General features: G+C 34.7%; 1 protein-coding gene across 6 annotated transcripts in view; it reads right to left on the bottom strand.

Annotated features, from left to right (window-relative positions):
* LOC137616534 (tumor protein p53-inducible protein 11-like) overlaps positions 1–25,438 on the bottom strand; it is a 282,889-nt gene that overhangs the window by 58,495 nt on the left and 198,956 nt on the right. For 5 of the 6 annotated variants that reach the window (XM_068346379.1, XM_068346381.1, XM_068346380.1 and 2 more), the window contains 2 exons: positions 2,359–2,569; positions 1,575–1,702 (listed from right to left, as the gene is read on the bottom strand). In XM_068346379.1, the coding sequence (XP_068202480.1) occupies positions 1,575–1,702; positions 2,359–2,569 (339 nt within the window). Of the gene's footprint in view, positions 1–1,492; positions 1,703–2,358; positions 2,570–25,438 lie in introns of all 6 variants that reach the window. The other variant, XM_068346382.1, reaches the window with a different exon arrangement.

The following is a 25,438-nucleotide window of genomic DNA, read 5'->3' as shown; positions in this document are numbered from 1 at the left end:
ATATGCAATTAAAGCTAAAATACCAGGAACGTCGTTCTACTGACTAAATAAGGCATGTATGGCAAACGATAGCATCCAAAATGGCACCTCCGGTTACCGGCTACGCTCCGATAAACACATCTAAATTATACTAATTTAACAGTGAGAAGGGAGCTAAAAATTATACACAGGAAAGATTAAATACAACTTTCCAGAGGCAGAAGATGCTGGAGAATGCATGATAAAATCCTCGAAATACCGATCTAGAATACTAGAGCAAGCGGGAGTACACCGTGCGTAAAGCGCTACAAAACAAGGAATGAGCGGCCATTTTGGGCCCTGTAATAGCGAAAACTCTATTCGGGGTGAAGATTGCCATGTGTCGTATCAAGAAATACCTCCCCCGATATTATGCGATATCCTTAAGAAAAATTTTAAGGATACTCGCGCCAGGAGTTAGAATTCTGGAGACCTATGGTCAATTCTCTGGGAGTATCACTGTAGCCAAATATCCCATAGAAAGCTGCCAATAGGAAGCTTCCATCAGGACGACATGGCCATCTCACCCAAAAATAGATTTTTCACTTCGCTTCAAAATCCGTTTTCTCATCTTCTTGCACAGTAATTAGGTGGTTATTTAAATTCTGGGAAAGAAATAATTAGCAAGATATGTTGAGGAAGGGGGAAGGGGTTATAAAAAGAAAATAGTTCGGTTTCCTCACTAAACGACTTGGAACTGACATGTCAACATAGTCGAGCTAACAGAATTCGTGATGCCAACGTATATAAACAGAAGTTTGTGATGCCAGCGTACATTTGATATACTGTATATTCAAAATATACTTAATTAAAAATTGATTAATTACTCAAAAGTGTCCATAAAATATGCAATTTACAAATAGTGACACTTTTGAGTAATCACTCAATTTTTTATTAAGTATATTTTGAATATACAGTATATCAAATGTACGCTGGCATCACGAACTTCTGTTTATGTACGCTGGCATCACGAATTCTGTTTGCTCGACTATGTTGACATGTCAGTTCCAAGTTGTTTGGTGAGGAACCAAGCTATTTTCTTTTTATAACCCCTTCCCCTTCCTCAACATATCTTGCTAATTATTGCTTTCCCAGAATTTAAATAACCACCAAATTACTGTGCAAGAAGATGAGAACTGCAGGATTGCATTATTTTGGAGTAAATGGAGAGCATGGTGTTGTAAACAATTACCTTTGAATATGATAAGAATACGTAGCACTACACTCCCGTACCAGTTATTCCAAAACCTCTGGAAGAGTCATTTGCGTAATTTTGGTGCATACAACTACATTTCCATTACCTCTGGTGGTAGAAACCCGACCTTTGCAGTCAAGTGTGTCTATCTCTTAACAATAAAACATGCCACAATATTCACCTACCATGTGCTTTAACAGTCATACAAAATGACAATAAAAGATATAAAATAAATGGGCAATTAAAAGTATAAATCTGAGTAATACATTTATATCTTACCTCAATGCATCAAAGCAAAATAGAACTATGAAGGGATAAACTGGCAAAATCACCCCAGGCTTCTTAATAAAAAATGTCTTACCCCAGTCATTGCAGCTGCACCGGTCACACACACAGCAAGGACATGGTACGTGAGCATGGAAAGCAGCATTGTTCTTGCGTAATGCTTATCAGATGTTCCCAGAATCGACCAAACAAATACACAGAGACCTGAAAGGAATTTGTAGTTATTATTACAAGAAAAAATAGTTTTTTTTAGCAATATGGGTTTCACTGATAATTGTAAAGCATAAAAATCATATTTTTCCTCGTGTTTTATTCTACGTTACTACTACTACTACTGCTACTACTACTACTACTACTACTACTACTACAATTTTAGGATTAGCTATGTTTTAACCAATACAATTTTTTCATCTCTCTCTCTCTCTCTCTCTCTCTCTCTCTCTCTCTCTCTCTCTCTCTCTCTCTCTCTCTCTCTCTCTCTCTATATATATATATATATATATGTATGTATATATATATATATATATATATATATATATATATATACATATGTACATATATAGGCTACATATATATATATATATATATATATATATATATATATATATATATATATATACTGTATATATAACAAGTTTTACCTATAAATTTTCTTATCTATCGATCTTCCTAGACATTTATATCTATCTATCTGTTTAGAAGTTTTTATAACAATTCCTTCAAGAAATTTTCCTTTATATACACAGTCTTATCCATCAATATATCTATCTACACCATTTTATTTACCTATATATTTACACATCTTTACCTATCTATCTACATTATGTGGTAATTTCTATCTCTAACAATAAAATAATTACCTGCCAAAGCAGCTCCTGCCATCCGCGAAGCCGAAGTGGCATCATCATCGTCAAAGGGCGGCATCACGCCAACGGTAGCAGCCCAGGAGGGCGTGAGGAGCAGAAGGGCAGCCTCTATCGTGACTGTCACACCCATGACGACGTGGGCACTCCAAAAGCCGCGAGGAAGCTTGACGTACAAGTGTTCATTGTGACCAAGGACTTGCGAAATCTGCGGGATTGAATGGTGATGAGGATTAGAGAAGGAGAAAACACCTGGAAAAAAACCATGGTAAAATTGGGCGTTTGTAGATCATCAACTTCCACCAATGCTGAATAATCCACCTCTAAAAACAGGTTATATCTCAACAAATGTGACATTCTTACCACTACTCAAATCTATATTATTGGCTGCCTGATTGCCAGAGCCCAGGTCGAGCAGGAAGGGCCAGGCAATCTACAACAATAACAACAATAAAAACAACAACAGGCAATGGCTGCTGATGGCTCCACTAAAACCCCATTCCTAGCTCACAAGGATGGTGAGGTCGCAGCCACTTCCAAGAAACTATCGAGCTTGAGCGAGGATCGAATTCGTCCAATATGTCCCCATGCAGGGACGTTTCTAATAGGCTACCACAGCTCATACAAGTTAGAAATAACTTCAAAAGAAATGCACCGTCACATCATTCAATCAATAAAAAAGCTAAATGGTCTTTAAGAGCGTTCAATGTCTCTAACATTTTCCTATTCCATCTCTCAAAAGCCCTAGTTGGATGAAACAAATCCATCAAAAAACAACCACGACTTTATAAAAAAATCCTTCAAGGAAAATTATGTATAAATGAATTACTCAGCCATTTCATAACTTTAATCTCTTCAAAGGAGCCTTCCAAATATATGTATGCAACCCTGAGGTTAAATATTTAAGATAGATATGCATACACAGGTTCAACCCGCCCCACCCCTGCCACTTTCATAACTACAACCCCTCTCACCAGGGTATGACTACTCCCTCTCCCCGCGAGAGAGAGAGAGAGAGAGAGAGAGAGAGAGAGAGACTTGTTCATTATTATACAGGGGAGATTCATATTGATTGCTATCAAATTGATATGATAATTTCATAGTAGCAGAAGGTCCTTAAAAACGAAGAAAAAATTCCCCATTGTAAGCTGACACGACCAATATTTAGACAAATATGAAAGAAGTTTAGTCAGAGACGTTAAAGGTTGGAGGGAAGTAAGATTCCGGCTTTCCAAGACTGACAGGTTAATTAGTACTGATTTACCATCCGTTACACCTGCCACCTGGTTGCTACCATGAACCGCCGGGCCTGATATTCTCTCTCTCTCTCTCTCTCTCTCTCTCTCTCTCTCTCTCTCTCTCTCTCTCTCTCTCACATGAAAGTGTCATGCATACATAATACTAGCATTTAACAAACTATAGCCCTGATTTTAGATTTATCGGATTTCTTTTTTTTTTTTTTTGGGGGGGGGTAATGCATTTTAGAAATGTGGTAATAATCAATCAATATTAAAAACGAAAATATCTCTGAAATATTAGAAAAAAAGAGAAAACCTCTAGGTAATACACACTATTACGAACAGACACGTATATGTATAAGGACTCAGATATGTCCTTCCACTTGTGTATGTTTATGGTCTTTCTGTGCCAGTCCACACCCGCAAAGTTTCTTGGTTTGTCAACCCATAGTCTTCTCTTCATTCCCCTGCTTATTTTACATCCTATAGGGACCCATTCTGTTATTCTTAACGTCCATCTATTGCCTGACATTCTTATTATATGTCCTGACCATGCCCGTTTCTTCTTTTTACACGTTGTTAGAATCTCGTCTACTTTAGTTTGTTTTCGTATCCATGTTGCTCTTTTTCTGTCTCTTAGTGTTATTCTTATCATTATTCTTTCCAAAATTCTTTGAGTTGTAACTAGATTACGTTCTAAGGCTTCCATAAGGCTCCAAGTTTCTGATGCACAATTTAATACCAGTAGGACCATTTCATTAAATACTTTTCCTTTTTGAGAAAGTGGCATTTTCTTTTTCATAATCTCATTTTGTTTACCAAACGCTCTCCACTACCTGCTTACCCTTCTTTATATTTCGGCCTCATGTCCTGAGGAAACACTTACTGTCTGCCTTAAGTACGTATACTCATTAACAAAGTCTAGAGGCTCGTCCATAACTCTTATTTGTTGTCTGCATTTTCCTTGAACCCTCTCTTAGTTTTACTGATATTCATTTTCAGTCCTACAGTCTATCAATAGCCATTAAAGATAATGCACAGGCCTACATATAAAAAAGTATAGAGGAGTCCCACTTAACATCAAACGTTATTCTTTCATCAATCGTGTATTTTGTCAATACTGAAATTTCTTTGTAATGACTATTATTACGTAAAAGGGTGAGAAAAACTGAAGAAAATACTTGACTTAAATATCGCCATGACGTACAAGATTAACATTTATTCCTAAGAATGCCCTAGAAAACGGCAGGAATCAAGCCAGTTTTAATGCAAAAGAATCAACCGGACGAATGAGATTAGTGTTAGTCGTGACAGTCAATTAGAACTCATGAACGGACCAATGGGAATTAACGTGAGTCGTGACGTCACTGACGGAACAGCCAATTAGAAAACGTGCTGAAAAACAATGGCTAAACCGGGGCGCTAATGAGGAAGGTCTTAATTATATTTCTTTTAGTTTTAAGTTGCGTTTAATTATGAGAACACTATCAAGTCTGTCACTCAACTCTTGGCCAAATATAGAATTTTCAGCATGGCTTCATCGGATAGAAAAAAATAATTGTAATTGTAAAAAGAGAGAGAGAGAGAGAGAGAGAGAGAGAGAGAGAGAGAGAGAGAGAGAGAGAGAGAGAGAGATTCAAATATAAATCTTGTGGATATTCAATAGCTATTACTTCCCAAACCATGACAAATCCCAAACTAATAAATATCGATTGAGTAATGTAAAAATCTATGGTAAAACAGAGACATTCAACTACATCACATTTTATTTCAGTCAAATAAAGGATGGCGAGTCATGTCCACGTGTGGGCAGAACGAAATAGATAGCTTTTGAAGAGTAACACTACATCCGATTTAACAAGACTCCAGTTACATTGTTTTGTAAATATCAATGAATTCGCAAGCACTGGTGCGTGCACACACACACATAAATACATACACACACAGACACATACACACACACACACACATATATATATATATATATGTATATATATATATATATGTATATATATATATATATATATATATATATATATATATATGTGTGTGTGTGTGTGTGTGTGTGTGTGTGTGTAAAGTTTGCCCTTCTTGGTGTCAAACCTCTTTTTACTGGCCTCTTGATACTGATATTAAGCGATTCTTTTGTATAATAATAATAATAATAATAATAATAATAATAATAATAATAATAATAATAATAATAATAATAATATAGATTCGGAAACAATTTCTTTATCTAATCTCTCAATAATATTCTACAATTTTAAATTACTTCAACGAATATTAAAAGGGAAAATGTAACGAAAAATATTCTCTTTAGATAGTATTAAATTGAATGTTGGTAACGTCATAAAAAATGTAACTAAGGCTGAGGGATACTATTCTCATCAACATACAAGTAAACAAGTACAGAGAGGAACCAGAGATTCAGACCCCCAAAAATGAAGATGGTTAACACTATAATAAAGTCTACGGACAAAGCTCTCCCTCTTTCATATACTGACCGTGCATGAATCTACTATATGACAATAACAATAATAATTAGAATAGCGATCTTGATCCGGATCACATAATCAATTTATTGGATTCTTCCGGAGCATAATATTTGTCCGTTATTAAAACTTGGCGATAATCCGGAAAAAAAAGTTTTGACGTAATCCTGCTCGTAGACAAACAAATACATAAATAAATAAACGCAAGTGATTTTATAACCTTAGCGGGAGTAATTACACTAAAAATACATTAAGAAAAATTTTTGTTGTAGAAAACTGGAGTTGACTGTCAGAGCTTTACAAATTAATAAATGTAATGTCTGAAAATACAGGGTTTCAAGCAAAAAATAATTGGGTATCCCCTCCTCTTAATTGGCTATAAAAACATACAATTTAATAGGTTAATTCTAAGTCCTAACGACAGAACAATTGTGCTCAGATATAGAAGTAAAACTACTTCAACATTTCTAATACACTGCAAATATAAAAGATTTCTATGGTCCAAGAGAAATTGTAAAACAATATCTTATCTTTATGAGTATTATTATAATGACTTTCAGCATAATTTCAATAGAAGAGGAAATAATTTTTTTTCCTCCTAAGAAGAATGAGGGTAGGAAATCTATCAACAAAAACAGATATCTAGCGACAATGCTCCCTATATGAAAATTACTTTGAAAAGTAAAGAAAAAGAAAAAAAAGATTTTTACGACAAGCATCACTTAAAAAAATTAAGTTTCCTCATCCTTCCCATCCCACCGGTAAAAAAAAAGTTAAGAGATTTCTTTCTTTCCAATCTTTACCGAACAGACAGAAAGCGGACAAAGACAATCTGGGACAATTTTATTAATGCATGTTTACGAAGGCATAAAACTCAGGATCCTCTTTGAATCGTAAGACCCTTTTAGCGAGTCTTATGAATGGACCGATGCCTTCTGTCTCTGGCCCCGAGATTCCTATACCTTAATCCAATCTCGGTGATTGGGTCGGAAACTTTGCACAATGCCTTTGTTTTTCTCGTAAACTTTTTTTTTCTTTTAACTTTATACTTTGCACAATGACTTTATTTTGCCCGTCTGGTAAACATTCGACGGAAAAGATGGGGCGACAGTCTGAGGTCATAAAAATGCACTTTTGTATCTAGACTTTGTTGTCCCTTTATGAGCAATATACCCGTTCGTTATTTGTAATTATTGTGTGTGTGTATCTTCGTGTATATACACTAAATACAAACAATTATATTATTTATATATATATATATATATATATATAGATATATATATATATATATATATATATATATATATATATATATATATATATATGTATCTTGAACCTTGGCGTGGAGGGTACCTACCCCGCCCAGTTTTACAAAGTGATAACTCGAAAAGTAAATTTAGTACCGTCTACCACCATGCGCTTTTTGCTAAAAAAGTAAAAATGGGAATATATATAAATATATACATACATACATACATACATATATATATATATATATATATATATATATATATATATATATATATACATACATATATGCTCAAAAATTACGAATGAACACGATGCGTTTGTATATTGATTATATAATAAAGACAATGCTTCTCCCGCAACAAATTTCGCTTCTATTCCACAGATTTATCACAAACCAACACGCTCCCAAATATTTATACCTTGAACAATGATAAAGATATCAGAATACTGACACTGATGTTGAATAAAACAAACTCTTGTTATCATATGGCACATAAAAGGCAAAAAAATACATACATACGCAGCATTTTTGACATTTTATTTATACCAGCGTCCAAAGTTCAGGCAACCAGCGGGGAAATAGGATATGAATAAACATTTTACTCTCGTTTTTGAAGTCGTATGAGTCAGGAGCAATGCATAAGCTATTTAACATCACGTAACAAATCACACGTGTTTAAAAAAAACATTTTCTGTGATGATGTTCCTCCTGAGGTCATGAAAAGGTTATTGTTCCTTACTATCACACATACACACACACACACACATATATACATATATATATATATATATATATATATATATATATATATATATATATATATATATATATATATATATATGTGTGTGTGTGTGTACACATACACACACTAGTGTATGTAACTCATCAGAAATAACGACCAAATATTTGGATAATTATTTACACACATGCAACCCCTTCTCACCAAGGTATGACTAATCTGTTTCCCCACTACCCGAGGACAGTGAGAGTTGAGCGTGACTGAATCTATATATATATATATATATATATATATATATATATATATATATATATATATATATATATACACACATATACATATACACAAATTTCATAGTATTGATAGGGAAAGAGTAGTTCAAAATGTCCTTTTTTTAATTCCCAACGTTTCGTGATTCTTAATCACTTGTCCAGGGCTACAAATAAAACATATACAAAAGAATTAAGAACCAGTTAAAATATTTTACAAATTCATTTAAAACTATAAAAATAAGTTAAAATTTAAATGAAAGTTAAAAGGAAAAAAAAAGAAATATATATACATCAGACAAAGTAGTGGAACCAACCTCGCAGAAGCGTAGTGAGAAACTGTATGCCCACAACAGTTAAAAAACAAACCAAAGAAAACTATGACAAATATAACTGAATAGAAGAAGCTTGGGTATTTAACGACGGAACTAGTCGTTTGATCAACATGGATTCAAGAAGAGGTAAGTCATTGTTATTTGACACTTGACCAATGATGGTAAAATCTTTGTTATCAATATTTTGTTTGCACATTTTAGCATGAATCCGAATATTAGAATGTTCAGGGTTGGATATTCTGCAACCAGTTCGATAGCTAACACCTCTATGGGAATCAATTCTGATCTTTAACAACCTCTTGGTAGATCCTACGTAGGTCCCAGAGTTACACTTTGGGCAATTATATTTATATACCACACCAGAGGACATATAAGGACTCAATCAATCTTTGAAGTGGTAAAGCGAGCCAATAGTGAGAGGGTTCTTAGGAATGAGTTTAACTTCCCCAGGTAACTTATTTTTATGGTTTTGAATGAATTTGTAAAATATTTTAACTGGTTCTTAATTCTTTTGTATATGTTTTATTTGTAGCCCTGGACAATGTGATTAAGAATCACGAAACGTTGGGAATTAAAAAAAAAAAAACATTTTGAACTACTCTTTTCCTATCAATACTATGAAATTTGTGTTCATTACTGGCGGTTGCTGCCTTCCCCAAACACACACACACACACACACACACACACACACACACACACACATATATACAGTATATATATATATATATATATATATATATATATATATATATATATATATATATATATATATATATATATATATATACCAGACACTTGCTCTTTATTACATAGGGGAGATGGTATCCATTGCCTGGCCCTTCCTGGTCCTAGACTAGGTGGAGAGGGGGCTTGAGCGCTGACCAAATGTGTATATGGTTAGTCTGTAGGGAATTGTCCTTCTAGCTAGGGTAATGTCACTGTCCATTGCCTCTGCGACTCATGAGTGGCCTTTAAACCTTTAAGTGACTTAAGGGTATAATATAATTAAGAAAATGGGAAGAAAAGAAAAATATCAGTAATGAAAAGAATCGCGGAGACTACTAATGCATGTTGCCTAACAATTCTCCCTTCTTTCTTGCTGTAATTACAAATAAAAAATACGCTGTTTACCAATTCCCCAAAAATGCCTCGCGGTCCTTCCGGATTCCACTGCGCTCCTCGGACTGCAACGTCACCGTGGCTCCGAGAAGCGGAGTCGTGAAGGATTTCAATAGCCCCAATTTGGAGCCATTGTTTACAACTCCTCCGGGGACTGCCTATCTGGTATCGGAAAACACTCTCGCCTTTGTCCCGAGAGGGGGAAAAGAGGGAAAATAATTCCCCTCTTTAAACAGCTACTTTCCATATATGTTTGCGGGTTTACGTGAATGTTAGACAGCTGTTTATGCGGGGGAGGAAATGGAACTTACGCTGACATAAAAATATAATTAATTGTAAAATAAAGGGAAAAATTATATAGCAACACCAATGAAGGAGATTTTGGATGATTTTATTCTTCTTATGTCAAATTTCATCCATATAGCAATAAATAAGAGTAAAGAGAGCATCTATATCTTATAATAGAGCGTATGTAACACTATCAATTGTTATTTATAAGGAAATATTATATAATAAATTTTGGTTTTTTTTGGTGATTTGGTGATGTTTCATCCATTCAGCAATTAATAAGAGTAAATGAAGCACTCATATGGATAAAATAAATAATGTTCTTACCGCAATAAATATAGACTTAATAAATAAACATATCTAAAAGAGTAAACAAAAATGAGAAGAACAAATAACAAAGAGCAGCGTGAATTACTTCCTTGCAGCAATAGATAGTTGAGTATATAACCTAATCCTATGGTAAATATTTTAAGAAAAGTTGATGAAATGATAAAATATGTATTGCCAACAATTGACCTCTTCGATAAACAAGCAGTATTTTAGGGAACTTCCACAAAACAGCTTGGTTAAGCGTTGATAGCCTTCGTGGTTCCTTCCTCTCCATGTTTCTAATTTTTTTTTCTTTTTGATCTGGTTATGGACCTTGAATAAATATTTGTTATTTGACCGTTTTGCCGTCTTGTTCATGAATGGAAGAGGCAAGGGACAAGACAATACTTTTGAGACAGGCCATATACACATATGATCAGCACCCAAGGCCCCTCTCCATCAAGCTAGGACCAGGGAGGGCCAGACAATGGCTGCTGATGACTCAGGCTCCCCCATAGACTTCATCCATAGCTCACAAGGATAGTGAGGATGCAGACACTACTAAAAACTATCGAGCATGAGTGTGTCTCGAATTCCCGTGCAACATATTGCAAACAGGGACGTTTCCAATAGGATATTACTATCCGTTCCAAATACTACGCATATAAAACTATACACATTGGTCGTAAATAAACTAAACATTCAACCAGATATCGAGAGGATGTTTGATAAAACTGAAGAAAATGTCAAAAATATCAAGATTGGATGAACAGATCGATGTTTGTATTAAAAAAAAAAGGGGGGGGGGGGGGCGTTGCATGTTAATATTATGAATGGATCACTGGATGCATGCTTACATTAGCATTGGATGTATTCTTATATCCGGAGGGATGCACGTTTATATCAGGAAGGGACGTATGTTTATATCATGGATGGACGCATGTTTATATCAGGATTGGAAGCATGTTTATATCAGGAATGGATGCATGTCATGTTTATATCATGAATAGAAGCATGTTCACACCAGGAATGGATACATGTTTATATTCAGAAATGAGGAATATATGCATGTTTATATCAGGAATAGATACATGTTTATATCAGGAATAGATACATGTTTATATCAGGATTGGACGCATGTTTATATCAGGAATGGATGCATGTTTGTATTCAGAAATCAGGAATATATGCATGTTTACATCAGGAATAGACACATGATTATATCAGGATTGGACGCATGCTTATATCAGGAATGGATGCATGTTTATATCAGGATTGGACGCATGCTTATATCAGGAATGGATGCATGTTTATATCAGGATTGGACGCATGCTTATATCAGGAATGGATGCATGTTTATATCAGGATTGGACGCATGTTTATATCAGCAATTGGTGCATTTTTATATAAGGATTGGATGCATGTTTATATCACGAATGGACGCATGTTTATATTAGGAATGGATGCATATTTATACTCAGAAATGTTGCATGGTTGTAATCAGAAATTATTCATATTTATATCAGGAATGGATGCATGTTTATATCAAGAATGGACGCATGATTATATAGGAATGGATGCATGTTCATATTCAGAAATGATGCATGATTGTAATCTAAAATTATCCATATTTATATCAGGAATAGAAGTATTTTTATATCAGAAACGGATGCACGTTTACACCCAGAATGGGTATATATTTATACAAAGAATGAATGCATGTTTATATCAAGAATGGACTCTAAATTAGGAATGAATGCACGTTTATATAAGGAATGGACTCTAAATTAGGAATGGATGTATGTTTATAATGGGAAAGAAGAGATTCATAGATGTTTATTAAAAAAAAAATGAGGAATGCATGTATTTCTGGACCAGGAATAGACTTATCCATGCGCAATATTCAGAGTCGCAGTTCAAACGCTGGGTACAGGGAGACCATTCAACGATTAAGTATAATAACAAGAAAGGCTTTCGGGGTGTAACAATGAGTTGCTTGGAGTGTGAAATGAAAATATCTCGAGGAAAACGTTGGGGGAAAATATAATTCTTTTTAAAAATGAGAAGACAGTATATTTTCAAAACCGTACATGAAACATATTCAACAGATTTCTTCGTCAATTACAAAAAAATGACACAAAGAATGAAAATAAAAATAACTTAAAAGAAAACTCTTCAATTGTGAAATTGATACATTTAGAGGAAAACATTGATAAAAAACAAAGAAGGAAAAAGAAAATAAAATTAATAGAAAACTTTCCAAATAAGCATTCAAGAAGTTCTTTGGGCTTTGGGCAAACACAGAATGGGGAGAAATTGAAAATGCAAAACGAATAAGGAAAAACTGTCCAACCACACATCTGAGAAACCCTTTGTGACAACTTGGTCCATTGTTGCTGAAGACAACAGATGCCAAGCGACTCTGAGGACTTGAATACCACATCCCAACATTCATGCAACATAATCAACAAGTTGCGGTGAGTTCTATAAAAAATCTCTGGAATTAATCCGAAAAATTCACCGATGCCATTCCTAATTTTACAGAAGGATAATTCAAATAACCTCCTTAGTGAACAGTTTTTGTAACGAAACATTCTGTATACGCTAGTCGGGAACATTGAAGTTAACAAACTACCTCAATTTAACATACGAATAATGACCAGAACTCTGTATCGATAAACGAAACATGCAGATTTTTATTTCTAATGAGAGAGATCAGTTATCCTTTTACTCCGTCTGAAACATTTAATACAGAATGTGTGATTGCTAGGCAAAATAATGTCACAAATGGAACTTTACATTGCAGCAAAACAGTTACTAAATAAATGGTTGATATTAAAAAGAATATTAAAAATAATAAAAAATTTAACACAACTCCTTCGCTTCTTTTCCCAAGAGTGGGATATGTCTTTTCTTCATTTGTATATGTCCCGGTTAAGCAATAGCTAATCCTGTCTAAACTGAGAGAGAGAGAGAGAGAGAGAGAGAGAGAGAGAGAGAGAGAGAGAGAGATTAGAGTGATTTGATAATAAACTTGAGACATTGCTTATTATATAAAACGAATAAATAAATTCAACTAACACTATCTTTGCCTACTAATTTGTTTTAAACGATTATATTTTTCAAAACAAAAGTAGTGCTTTCACAGAAAATTCATAAGCAAATGGAGTTTAAAATTACATGAAGGAACCTGAACACGAGAACGTTATTCAAATATACATTAATGAATAAAGAAACCAATCATTCATAGAAATTCGATATGTAAACATTATCAGTACCTGTATTCATAAGCCAAAGGATCAAACGGAATCACAACTGAGAAAAATAAATACTATTATTATTATTATTATTATTATTATTATTATTATTATTATTATTATTATTATCATTACTTACCAAGCTACAACCCTAGTTGGAAAAGCAGGATGCTATAAGCCCAGGGGCGCCAACAGGGAAAATAGCCTAGCGAGGAAAGGAAACTGGGAAAAATAATATACTTTAAGAAAAGTAACAACATTAAAATAAATATTTCATATATAAACTATAAAAACTTTAACAAAACAAGACGAAGAGAAATTAGATAGAATAGCGTGCCCGAGTGTACCCTCAAGCAAGAGAACTCTAACCAAAGACAGTGGAAGACCGTGGTACAGTGGCTATGGCCCTACTAAGTTAACAAATGCAAGTGTAAGTTAATAATAGTGTACTTTAAATAACAACAAAGGAACATTTGATGAAGAGAGTTTGTTTTTCATTAATTACAAGCACTTTATTAGATGCTCCAACAGATCTTTCGTAAATCATATATCACAGCCAAGAGATGATTCTCGTCTTGACATAATGCCAAGTGATGAGTTATTTCTGTTACTCTTCATCGATAAATAAAATCGGTCTACAAAATCATATTTAAAAGTCACTCATGAACGGCAGAGCTAAGAGACAAGACAATGTCCTAAAGATTGACCATATATAGATTACATATGATCAGCGTCTGAGCCCCTCTCCACCAAGCTAGGACCAGGGAGGGCTAGGCAATGGCTGCTGATGAGTGAGCAGGCTCCCCCAAAACAACACCATTCCCATCCCAAGCTCACAAGGATAATGAAGTTGCAAACACTAAAAATTACAGATTGAAAGGGTTTCGAACTCCCGTCCAACAGGTAGATAGAGAAGGATGTTTCCAATAGGATATCACGAAAAGAAAGACGTTAAAGAGAGACAATGTTGATTACGGATAATACATATTAGCTTTATATAGTTTATAAAACTAGCATATTTTTATTTATAATCCACATATATTCATTTTTTTCCAATGTGCAAAATATAATACAACACTTACTTCTATTGTAAAATAACATCTTTGTCAGTTCACACGTTTTCCCCCTATTTTATTATTGTCATTATAGTTTTAAAAATTCTAGCCAGTAGCTATCAGATCTGAGAAAACAATAAAAGTATCCTTTACCAGAGTTATGTTTAAATACATGAAAAGCTTGAACAAAATTCAAGTTTCCTCAAGAATATATCGACAATTTTTGTTAGCTATGGCAAACAGCTCATCTAAGGGAAAGACACTCCAAATTCAAACCTTTGTTCGGTAGTCTTTGGTAGTGCCATAGCCTCTGCACCATGATCTTCCACTGTCTTGGGTTAGAGTTCTCTTGCTTGAGGGTACAGTGCCCTCAGAAACGCTATTCTAGCTGTTTCCTTAGTTCATTTCCTCACTGGGGTATTTTTCACGTTAGGGCCCTTGGGCTTGCAGTATCCTGCTTTTCCAACTAGGCTTGTAACTCAGCTAGTAATAATAGTAATAACTATAAATATAGATTGTGCAACTTAGAGAGAAGTTACATATACTTCGTCTAATGACAAAACTTCGGTGAAGTTATAGAGAGATTATTAAAACAACTTGGTAAGTCTTCGTTAGTCTTCGTTACAAATGCAAGCTGATTCTGACGTTGTTTTTGGAACATTTAATTCTACAATTAATCAGCGATATCATTGCAAAATTTCTATCTGGTATTATTATATTTGTTGTTATTATTAGCTAACCTAAAACCCTAGTCGGAGAAGCAGGATGCTATACGCCCAAGGAATCCAACAAGGAAAATAGCCCAATGAGGAAAGGAAATACGGAAATGGGTAGAACAGTGTGCCTGAGTGTACCCTCATCCAAGAAAACTCTAACCCAAGACAGTGAAAGGCCATGGTACAGAAGCCATGGCGCTACCCAAGACTAGAGAACAATGGTTTGATTTTGGAGTGCCGTCCTAGGAGACCTGCTTACTAGAACAAAAGTCTCTCTTTTACCCCCAACAAGTGGAAAGCAGCCACTGTAAAATTAAAGTGCAGTAATTAATACCTTGGTTGAAGAATTGTTTGGTTAACTTAGTGTTGTCAGGAGTATGACGAAAGAGGAAACTGTGCAAAGAATAGGAAAAAAATGGATTAAATAAAAATCACGACACCTGAATAACTTCGTCACTTTTATAAAGTTATCACTGCGATTTTAATCAGTGTGGACTGATGACTTGAGGCTTCTGAAGATTGCTTCATTTTGCAAAAAATAATAATAAAAAAAAAAAGTTAGCGAGCAATATTGCTCTCAAAATAACGCAGCTTTCAAAAAAGAAAAATGAGGAGGGAGATTGCGTTGTTGAGTTATTGTAAAAGGAGATAGGCAATTTATTCACTCTTCCAAACTAGATAGGCACAGACACAGCCAGAGAGAGCCCTAGAAAAAAGACAAGGAAAAATGGCAGGGAAAATGACATCACTTTAAGCACAATACAAACTGCAAGAAGATGGCTCTCTTTCTTCTTCAAGTTGATAAGCTGTTATTGTCAAAATGACATCTTTTAAAAGGGACAAAATTGCCACAACTCTAGTAAAGATTCGAGTTAAGAAAAAGCGCGTCAACAAACAGCCTAAATTTTGGTTTAAATTCACATTAAGAAACAGCCTAAACTTTGGTATAAAATTCACGTCAACAAACAGCTTAAATTTTGGTTTAAATTCGCGTCAACAGACAGCCTAACCTTTGGTATAAAATTCGCGTTAACAGACAGCCTAACCTTTGGTATAAAATTCGCGTTAACAGACAGCCTAACCTTTGGTATAAAATTCGCGTTAACAGATAGCCTAACCTTTGGTATAAAATTCGCGTTAACAGACAGCCTAACCTTTGGTATAAAAATCGCGTCAACAAATATCCTAAATATTAGTTTAAAATTCGCTACAACAACAGCCTAAATTTTGGTTTAATATTCGCATCAACAGTCTAAACTTTGCTTTGACATTCGCGTCAACAGTCTGGATAGAATAAAGAAAGGCATGTCTTGGCTATAACATGCATTGAACTTTTCAATCTGGCCGACAGTCTGCTTTGTGTCCAAAAATCAACAGAATTCATGTAGTTCGTTTTCTTAAACCTATTCGAAACAAATTATTAAGTAATTATTTCTACTATCAATCAAACTGAGCAAACATTTAAATGAGAAATGCCAAAGGTCGCTAATTTGTAAAAGCAAGCTTTCACAGAAGTCAGTGACCATATGTGTAATAAACTAAACAATAAACTTAAAATATGAAAGAAAACGGCAAATTATTCATGACGAACTCAAAAATTATATTTCTCACAAATACAGTCATAATTAGTCAGAAAACTTGAAAAGAAATGTATCATGGAGTTTTTAAATAATGTTACTACGTGGAGGGCAGTTTCAAGGCAAAAAGAACTTGAAGCTCCTGTACCTTTATATAAGGTACTGGTAATGAAGCATGGAAACGTGGCACCTACGCAGCCTGGAGACGTGGCACTACGCAGAATGTAGATGCTTATCCAGTTGGGAAAAAAAAGCGAGAAGCATGCACTTATTATTGAGGAGCATGCATTGTTAGAATAATGCCTCGGGAAGATAACCTTATAGCGATGGTATAATATTGTCTTCTAGATAAAGATAAGTTGGTTATGCTCACCCATACAAATACAGTATATATATATATATATATATATATATATATATATATACATACACACACACACACATATATATATACACACACACACAAACATATATATATATATATATATGTATGTATGTTTATATATATATATATATATATATGTATGTATGTATATATATATATATATATATAGAGAGAGAGAGAGAGAGAGAGAGAGAGAGAGAGAGAGAGAGATCTGAAAACCTTTAAAAAAAATCTTTAACTGGCGAACTCTGGGGGGGGGGGAGTTCCCATAGACCAGACTCTGGCATAATAGGAGAATAAGGAAACTTCTTAATCTCGAGTCTCAACACTTGATGCTGCTTTGATGAGACATTCCTGGGGCAAAACAATCAAGGAAGAATTAGGAGAGAATCCTTTCTATTACGGGACACTGCGGCCTGCCAAACTTCGTCAACGATACAAGGAATCGTTACGTCATACAAAAATTGCAGTATCGTCCAAGGTGAATCAATTGTTAAATGTAATAAAGAATGAACTGCCATCGTACTAGAACCTCTGTAATTGTTATTCGATAATAGAGATTCGACACATTTTCGATAAACTGCAAATTCAGGATGTTAAAAAGTGAGAAACTTTGGTAAAATAATTAGCTGTCGCCCAGGCTAAAAACACAAGGGTAGGGAAGGATATTTATATTTACAATAAAGAGATTCTGCTCTCTCTCTCTCTCTCTCTCTCTCTCTCTCTCTCTCTCTCTCTCTCTCTCTCTCTCTCTCTCTCACTGCAAATCCAGTATGTTAAAACATGATAAACTTTGGTAAAATAATTAGCAGTCGGGCAGACTAACAAAACATGGAAGTGTAGGCCAAATTATCTATTTTTATTCTTAGGAGAGAGAGAGAGAGAGAGAGAGAGAGAGAGAGAGAGAGAGAGAGAGAGAGAGAGAGAGAGAGAGAGAGAGAGAGAGAGGATATTCAAGACGTATATTGGGGCTGTAATATAATTTTGTATACGACATAATTATATTTGTTACAAACGGGTTTTATCCAAAATCATCAAAGTGGTTGTCCTCTAAACTAACTTTCATATATACAATGTTATTAATGACCCCTATATGATTATATTTTCACGAACCAGGATTATAATGAAACTTTTTAGACTAGTCTCCTGGGCTTCAGCACATAACATGGAAGTAGCGTTAGTAACAGAAAGGAAGAGATATAATAAAAATGACTAAATAGGGAAAAAGAGATAAATCATATGTGAGAAGTATAGGAACAATATGTCCCAACAAGACAATGGTTGTAAAATTCATAAAAGCAAATGTGCGCCAAGGCAAAACAGGATAAAAAAAAATAAAGTTAATTCTTCACTCGTATGTAAATTAAACATAACTCGAAGGCAGTATTGTTAGAAGGGACATTTAATCTAAACTTAATTACATGGAATTTCTAGGACCGAAGCAAACCCATACTTGTCTCAAACTCACCCTTTAATCAGTCTTCAACGGAAACAATAGAGCCTTAGGTAAAACCACCCTAAGCAGTTCAGGTCAAAAGGGAGGAGATGGAACTTGCGTATTCGCTCCAAACCATAACGAAGTTTTGACAGAGAGAATGAATAAACAGGGATAAATAGGGATGTGGGAATAACCTTAGGGAGAGAAGGAGATAGCTCAGGGCAATCGATAAACTATAGATGGACTTCAGTTGGCTGCCATGTTTGTAAACATACCTCAGCCTGTGGTCCCCAAGGTTCCTCTCTCTCTCTCTCTCTCTCTCTCTCTCTCTCTCTCTCTCTCTCTCTCTCTCTAACTTTTTTATCTTTCACTGCAATATCGCGTAACTCAGCTCTGTGCCATGTTCACTCTGCCACTGAAACGCCCTTAGGCCTATACCAAGTTTTCTATTTCATTGCAAACTCACATAGGCCTATATAATATTTCCCACCATTGCAGCTCGCTTAGGCCTATATAAGTTCCCTGTTTCACTGCAAACTCGTATAGGGCTATACAATGTTTCATCTGACACTGCAATTCGTCTAAGCCTTTATCAAGTTTTCTATTTCACTGCAAACTCACATAGGCCTATTTAATATTTCATCTGCCCTTGGAACTCGCCTTGGCCTATATCAAGTTATCTTGATCATTGCAAGCTCACTAAGGCCAATAATATATTTCCTTTATCATTGCATCTCAAACGCACAGTAAACCATATCTACAATAAGTTATGGAAATTCAAGTTATATGATGTATCAGAACGCTATAGGTCTTATGATTTGATTCCGTAGTTTTAGTCTAAAAACTTCCTTAACTTTTCTTTCTTGTGTCACTGAGCCTTGAATGCAAATGCATATTTTCCAGTTTCAAAATCAATCAATATTTGTAATGTTGATTGCAATGTGGCCAGCTACAGAGAGAGAGAGAGAGAGAGAGAGAGAGAGAGAGAGAGAGAGAGAGAGAGGGAAATAAAATAAATAATGATTATGATGAAAACTTAAAAAAAAGAATGTTTTGTAAGACAACAATGAAATTGAAACTCATACTTCGGCGACGCTAAACCTTGATAAAACTCATTTTTATTTTGTATCAAAATCAACTAAAGTTTCGGGTACATATAACGAATTCTATTTATATAAATGAGTTTCGTATGTACTACGGAAGAGGGTTTAATTATAGAATTTCTGTTCATATCATCAACTGAATATTTTTTTTAACATGGAACATCGAATCAATAATGATTGCAAACCTAATTACATAATCATAAATGTATTTTTTTCTCTTGTTTACAAAAAATTGTTTTTAAATCGAGTATTGCACAAAAAAGAATAATATCCACATACCAAATTTCTTTTTTTCTAACATCGGCAATTTTGCAATCAAATGACTTATTTTCTGTTTGTTTACAACAATTTTTCAATCAAAATATATTTTCGTTGCTTAAACGGCAATTCTGCAACCCAAAATTTCTCTATTTTCTATTTTTAAAAAAATCCAACAAAATCTCTTGTTATTTACAAAAAATTTGCAACCAAATTCATTATTTCCCTTTTACTTGTAAGAATTTTGCAACCCAATTTCTTATTTCCCTTTTATTTGTAACAACATTGCCACCCAAATTTCTTATTTCCCTTTTTCAACAACTTCGCAACAAGTAAAATATCAGAAGCCCAGGAGGGAAGATCAACTGGTTGAGACCCAGCATGAGGTAACAGCCACCTCTTTCTCTTGACCCACGAGGGGGTTCACAGACCTCCATAAATTTCTAAACCGAGGGTGGGGGGAGTGAGGGGGGTAGCGGCTGGCATGGGGGATAGCTTGAAGGCTAGACTTCACTTCCTATAAAGGGACCTGAATGTCGTCTGTAACTTTGCCACCAAAAAAGTATTTTCTTTTCTCCGGATACCATAGAATCTCCCATAAAGGTATATGGTGAATATAGAGACTTTTCTTAAGACTTTTCTCACGTTCATGATATTCCATGTAGTAGATTTTTCTTTACGTTTAGCAAGAAGTTAGGATAGGCATTTAATGAAAAAGTTGCACAGCTGCTGCTAAAATATAAATAAATCAAATATTTCCTCAAAACTGCATTTCTTGTTTGAAGTCAGCTAGATTACAACGAAAAAAAACAATCAATGAAGCAAAAGCGCAATAGTCTTGTGTAGTGCCATAGCCTCGGTACCACTGTCTTACACTGTCTTGGATTAGAATTCTCTTGTTTGAGGGTACACTCAGGCACAATATTCTATCTGTTTCCTTATTTCCTTTGCTCACTGGGCTATTTTCCCTGTTGGAACCCTTGGGCTTATATCATCCTGCTTTTCCAACCAGGGTTGTAGCTTAACTAATAATGATAATAATGTCAGACAAATAACTTTTATTTGGGTGGATTTCGTATACAAATGAATTAATACATGTATGTAATGCATTTATTCATGAGTTAATTCATTAATAGGAAATAGAGAGACAAATGATTTTAGATGTCATTGTGAAGGAATAGATTGAATCAGAGAGAGAGAGCAGAGTGAACGAACACTGGGAATGTGTTGTCATAAGAATTTGCTTTGTGTTATGAATTAATATAAAAAACATTAGCCTATTGTTCTAGAACCTTCGCATTGCTCATAAGTGACTCTTAAGGACGCCAACCAGAAGGCACAGAAACAAAGTAACTGTCACGTGATTGATAGAGGACAAACTTGACACGCACAGATTAGCGTATATAAACCCATGGCGCACAAGTACGCTAATCCGGGCGTGTCAAGCTTGTCCTCTATCAATCACGTGGCGCACAAGTAGGCGTTTTACCTGCAAGGATGTAGGGAGACAGCGCAACTGAGGGGTAACCTACAAGCAGACGTTAACTCAAAAAACGCCATGCAAACTGCAGCCACACTGGTAAAAGCAATTGTTGAGAATTTTTAAATCCACAGACCTACCTCCCCCGAGGTAATGTAACCTCTGAAAAACTCATCAAAATTCATCTCATCCCCTCACTGTAAGGCCCTATACACATCATCTTCTGTAGCTTTCCATAACCTTTTCTGCTACTAAATACTCCGCAGGGACCCTAGGGAGTAAAGGGTTGGATAACCCCAACTGCAAAATGTCTACATTTCAAAGGCCTTACAATTTTTCAAACTACCACTATCCGTGACATGATGAGCTCCTTCCACTACTAACATCATCCTTCCTCTGTTCACATCTGTCTCTACAACTGAAAATTTCCTATTGTTTAACAACTGACCTTCTGAATTTTGCAGATCATCTACGGGCCGAACAAGGGAAAGGCCGTGCCAACAGGATTTGTTGGCTTCAATACCACAACAAAGTAGGCGTCCTCTCTTCTAACGCTGTTATAGTATACAGGTCTTCCTTGACCTACGTTTTAAACCCGTCCTCTAATGCGATGGACTACGGACTCTGTTGCACTGTCCGTTTGCTGCATACCATACCAGGGACGGAATGAAGATCATTTGGAGCGATTAGCAGCCGAGTAAAGGGAAACACTTCTCCTTTAACACCACGAAGAACGTCGAGCTCTCTCTCGTTCCCGCTCCCGGAGGTTCGTGAGAGCAGATTACAAGGACAGATTCAACGCGTTATCAGCTCAAGGTCTATAGAAATACTCTATAGACCTTGATCCAGCTGTCCTATCGGAACAGCGTGAAGGCCCTCGATACACCTGGTCGGGCCTAACCTTACTCTCAGCGAAGGGCCTAAAATTGATGGAATACGCCCATTCTTCGTGAAGTAGCATTAGTTCGTCTACCTGATTCAAGACATCTATAAAGATCTCTACGGGGTTTTAAACCCCAATTTCAGATATTACTTTGTATTTATTCGGTGTTCAACGAAATTTATCAAGACCCAAGTAAAGGCAACAAAAACAGACAAGTCTATCCATCACCCACGTTAATATTAACCTCCTGAGAGACTAATAGATATGATAAAGCAAAAGAAACTTAATGAATTAAAATAACTTTATTTAAATGGTTTTCCAGTAAATAAGAGAATTAATCCAAGAAATAAGACTAAATGTGAAGTTTCATTTTTCTTTAGATATTTTTGGAGCCATCACAACAACAACAATAATAATAATAATAATAATAATAATAATAATAATAATAATAATATTAATAATCACTGCTTTCTAAAAGATATTACTATTATTAATATTATTATTATTAATTGCTAAAATACAACCATAGTAGGAAAAGCATGTTGCTTTAAGCCAAGGAGCTCCAACAGGGAAAAAGCCCAGTGAGAAAAGGAAACAAGGAAAAATAAAATATTTTAAGAATAGTAACATTAAAATAAATATCTCCTATATAAAGTATAAAAACTTTAAACAAAACAAGAGAAGAGAAATGAGATAGAATAATGTGCCCGAGAGTACCCTCAAGCATGAGAACTCTAACCCATGACAGTAGAAGACCATGGTATAGAGGTTATGGCACTACCCAAGACTAGAGAACAGTGGTTTGATTTTGGAGTGTCCTTCTCCTAGAAGAGCTCCTTACCATAGCTAAAGAGTCCCTTCTACCTTTACCAAGAGGAAAGTGGCCAATGAACAATTACAGTGCAGTAGTTAACCCATTGGGTGAAGAAGAATTGTTTGGTAATCTCAGTGTTGTCAGGTGTATGAGACAGAGGAGAATATGTAAAGAATATGCCAGACTATTCGGCATGTGTGTGTAGGCAAAGCGAAAATGAACCGTAACCAGAGAGAAGATCCAATGTAGTACTGTCTGGCCAGTCAAAGGACCCCATAACTCTCTAGCGGTAGTATATCAACGGGTAGCTGGTGTCCTGGCCAACCTACTACCTACTTCAGCGATCAGTTTGGGCAAACGCGTTTGAACACAAAGGCAAAAGACGTCAGTTTCCTTTGAGAATCTATCTCCGTTTGTCAACATCATTATCACGAAACAATAACAAAGGGTTATCAAACCTATATTTTCTCTATAATGAACTTTGAGAACAATGTGTAGGATGAGAACAAATGGCAATGAACAGACACCTACTCAAAAACGACCAAAAAAACTGGATTGACGCAGGTTAACTTTTGATATGAATTCTGTGATATCAATTAACTTTATGACGTTCTAGTTATTTTTTTTTTTTTTTTACATATCAATAAAATTATGATGGAATGGTCATACAATGTATAACAATGGTAATAGGGAAGTTGTCACTAACTGGCATTCAATTTTGATCATACTTTTCGTTAGTTTTCTTTTTTTAATTAAGAACAATTACTTCTTATACTGATAAAGAGGTAAAATTTGATGCAAATTGGTCATAAAATAAACTTTTATGATTGTCCAAAATTCATAATATTGGAAAGATGGTTAGAAATTACACGCTGGCACCAAAACGGAAAAAGATTATTAGGAACATAAATTATTACTGACCTTGAACGAAAATTTTCAAATTTCTTGGTATTGTAAAGTAAAATTAAAGTCAACTAAGATATTATTGAATGACAGGGCATCGGGAGATTCGATAATCAAATTGAACAACTACTGGCAAAATATGATAAAATGGGGTTGTTAAAAATACTAAAAAAAATACGTGTAGCTTTGCACAAGCAAAAATATGTATAAAATAAAGTAATAGCCTTCATGTAATTCACTAATACATTAATATTTCTAAGCAAAAAAAACTAAGACCTCAGCAAAAAAAAAAAAAAAAAAAAAAAAAAAAAAAAAAAAAAAAAATTCAGCCAAACTTGAAAACTTAAAAATCCAGCGAATCTTTCAAAAGTAAAAATTCTGCCAAAATTTCCAAACTTTGGAACTCGCACAAACTTTTCAAGAATTAAAAACTCTGGTAAATTTTCCGAATTGAAAAATCAGTAGATGGAGAACGGTCGTTTACAAAAACGAAAAATTGTACCCAACACAAATAAAAATTACAGATATTAAAGTTTATTTGAATGCGAAGAAAAAATTCAAGAAAAGTTTTCTGAAAATGTTTTAGAAAAAAATGGGTAAGCTGTTTGTGATCAAATTGAGGACAGAGCAATAAAAATCTACCGGAGGAGTTAGATCGCAAGCATATTTCACCGAGAGCAATTCATCACCCATCCGTTAGAAATAAATATATTTCGTTACAATTCTAGAAATAAATTCTGGCCAATAAAATATTCCTTTATCTTTAAATCATATAAGCAATTTTGATTATATTCATATTTACGTTAATTCTTTTATGTACGTATTTCTAAGCATCATTTATATTACAAAGACTTTTTTTCTTGGGTGGCAAAAATGTTTTTGAATCGATAAATATACTGACTGACACTGAAGTTTCATATTTTTGGGAGGTCTAAGTTCGTTGGAATCTAAGGCCTTAGTACACATTGTTTGACAAAATTCTTCGTTTCACCCAATTACACAAACACACACACACACACATACACACACGCACACACACACAAGACGATTAAAAATCGTTGCAAATGAAAATGAAATTACAGCCCTACTTGCAAAATATGAAAATACTACATCGTATCGAAATGAATTATACAAACCAATGTAAATATCAACAATACAATACTG

Source organism: Palaemon carinicauda, chromosome 22 (assembly GCF_036898095.1).
Source record: "Palaemon carinicauda isolate YSFRI2023 chromosome 22, ASM3689809v2, whole genome shotgun sequence".
NCBI lineage: Eukaryota > Metazoa > Arthropoda > Malacostraca > Decapoda > Palaemonidae > Palaemon > Palaemon carinicauda.
The sequence above is the reverse complement of the archived record's forward strand: the minus strand, read 5'-3'. Positions and strand labels throughout refer to the sequence as shown.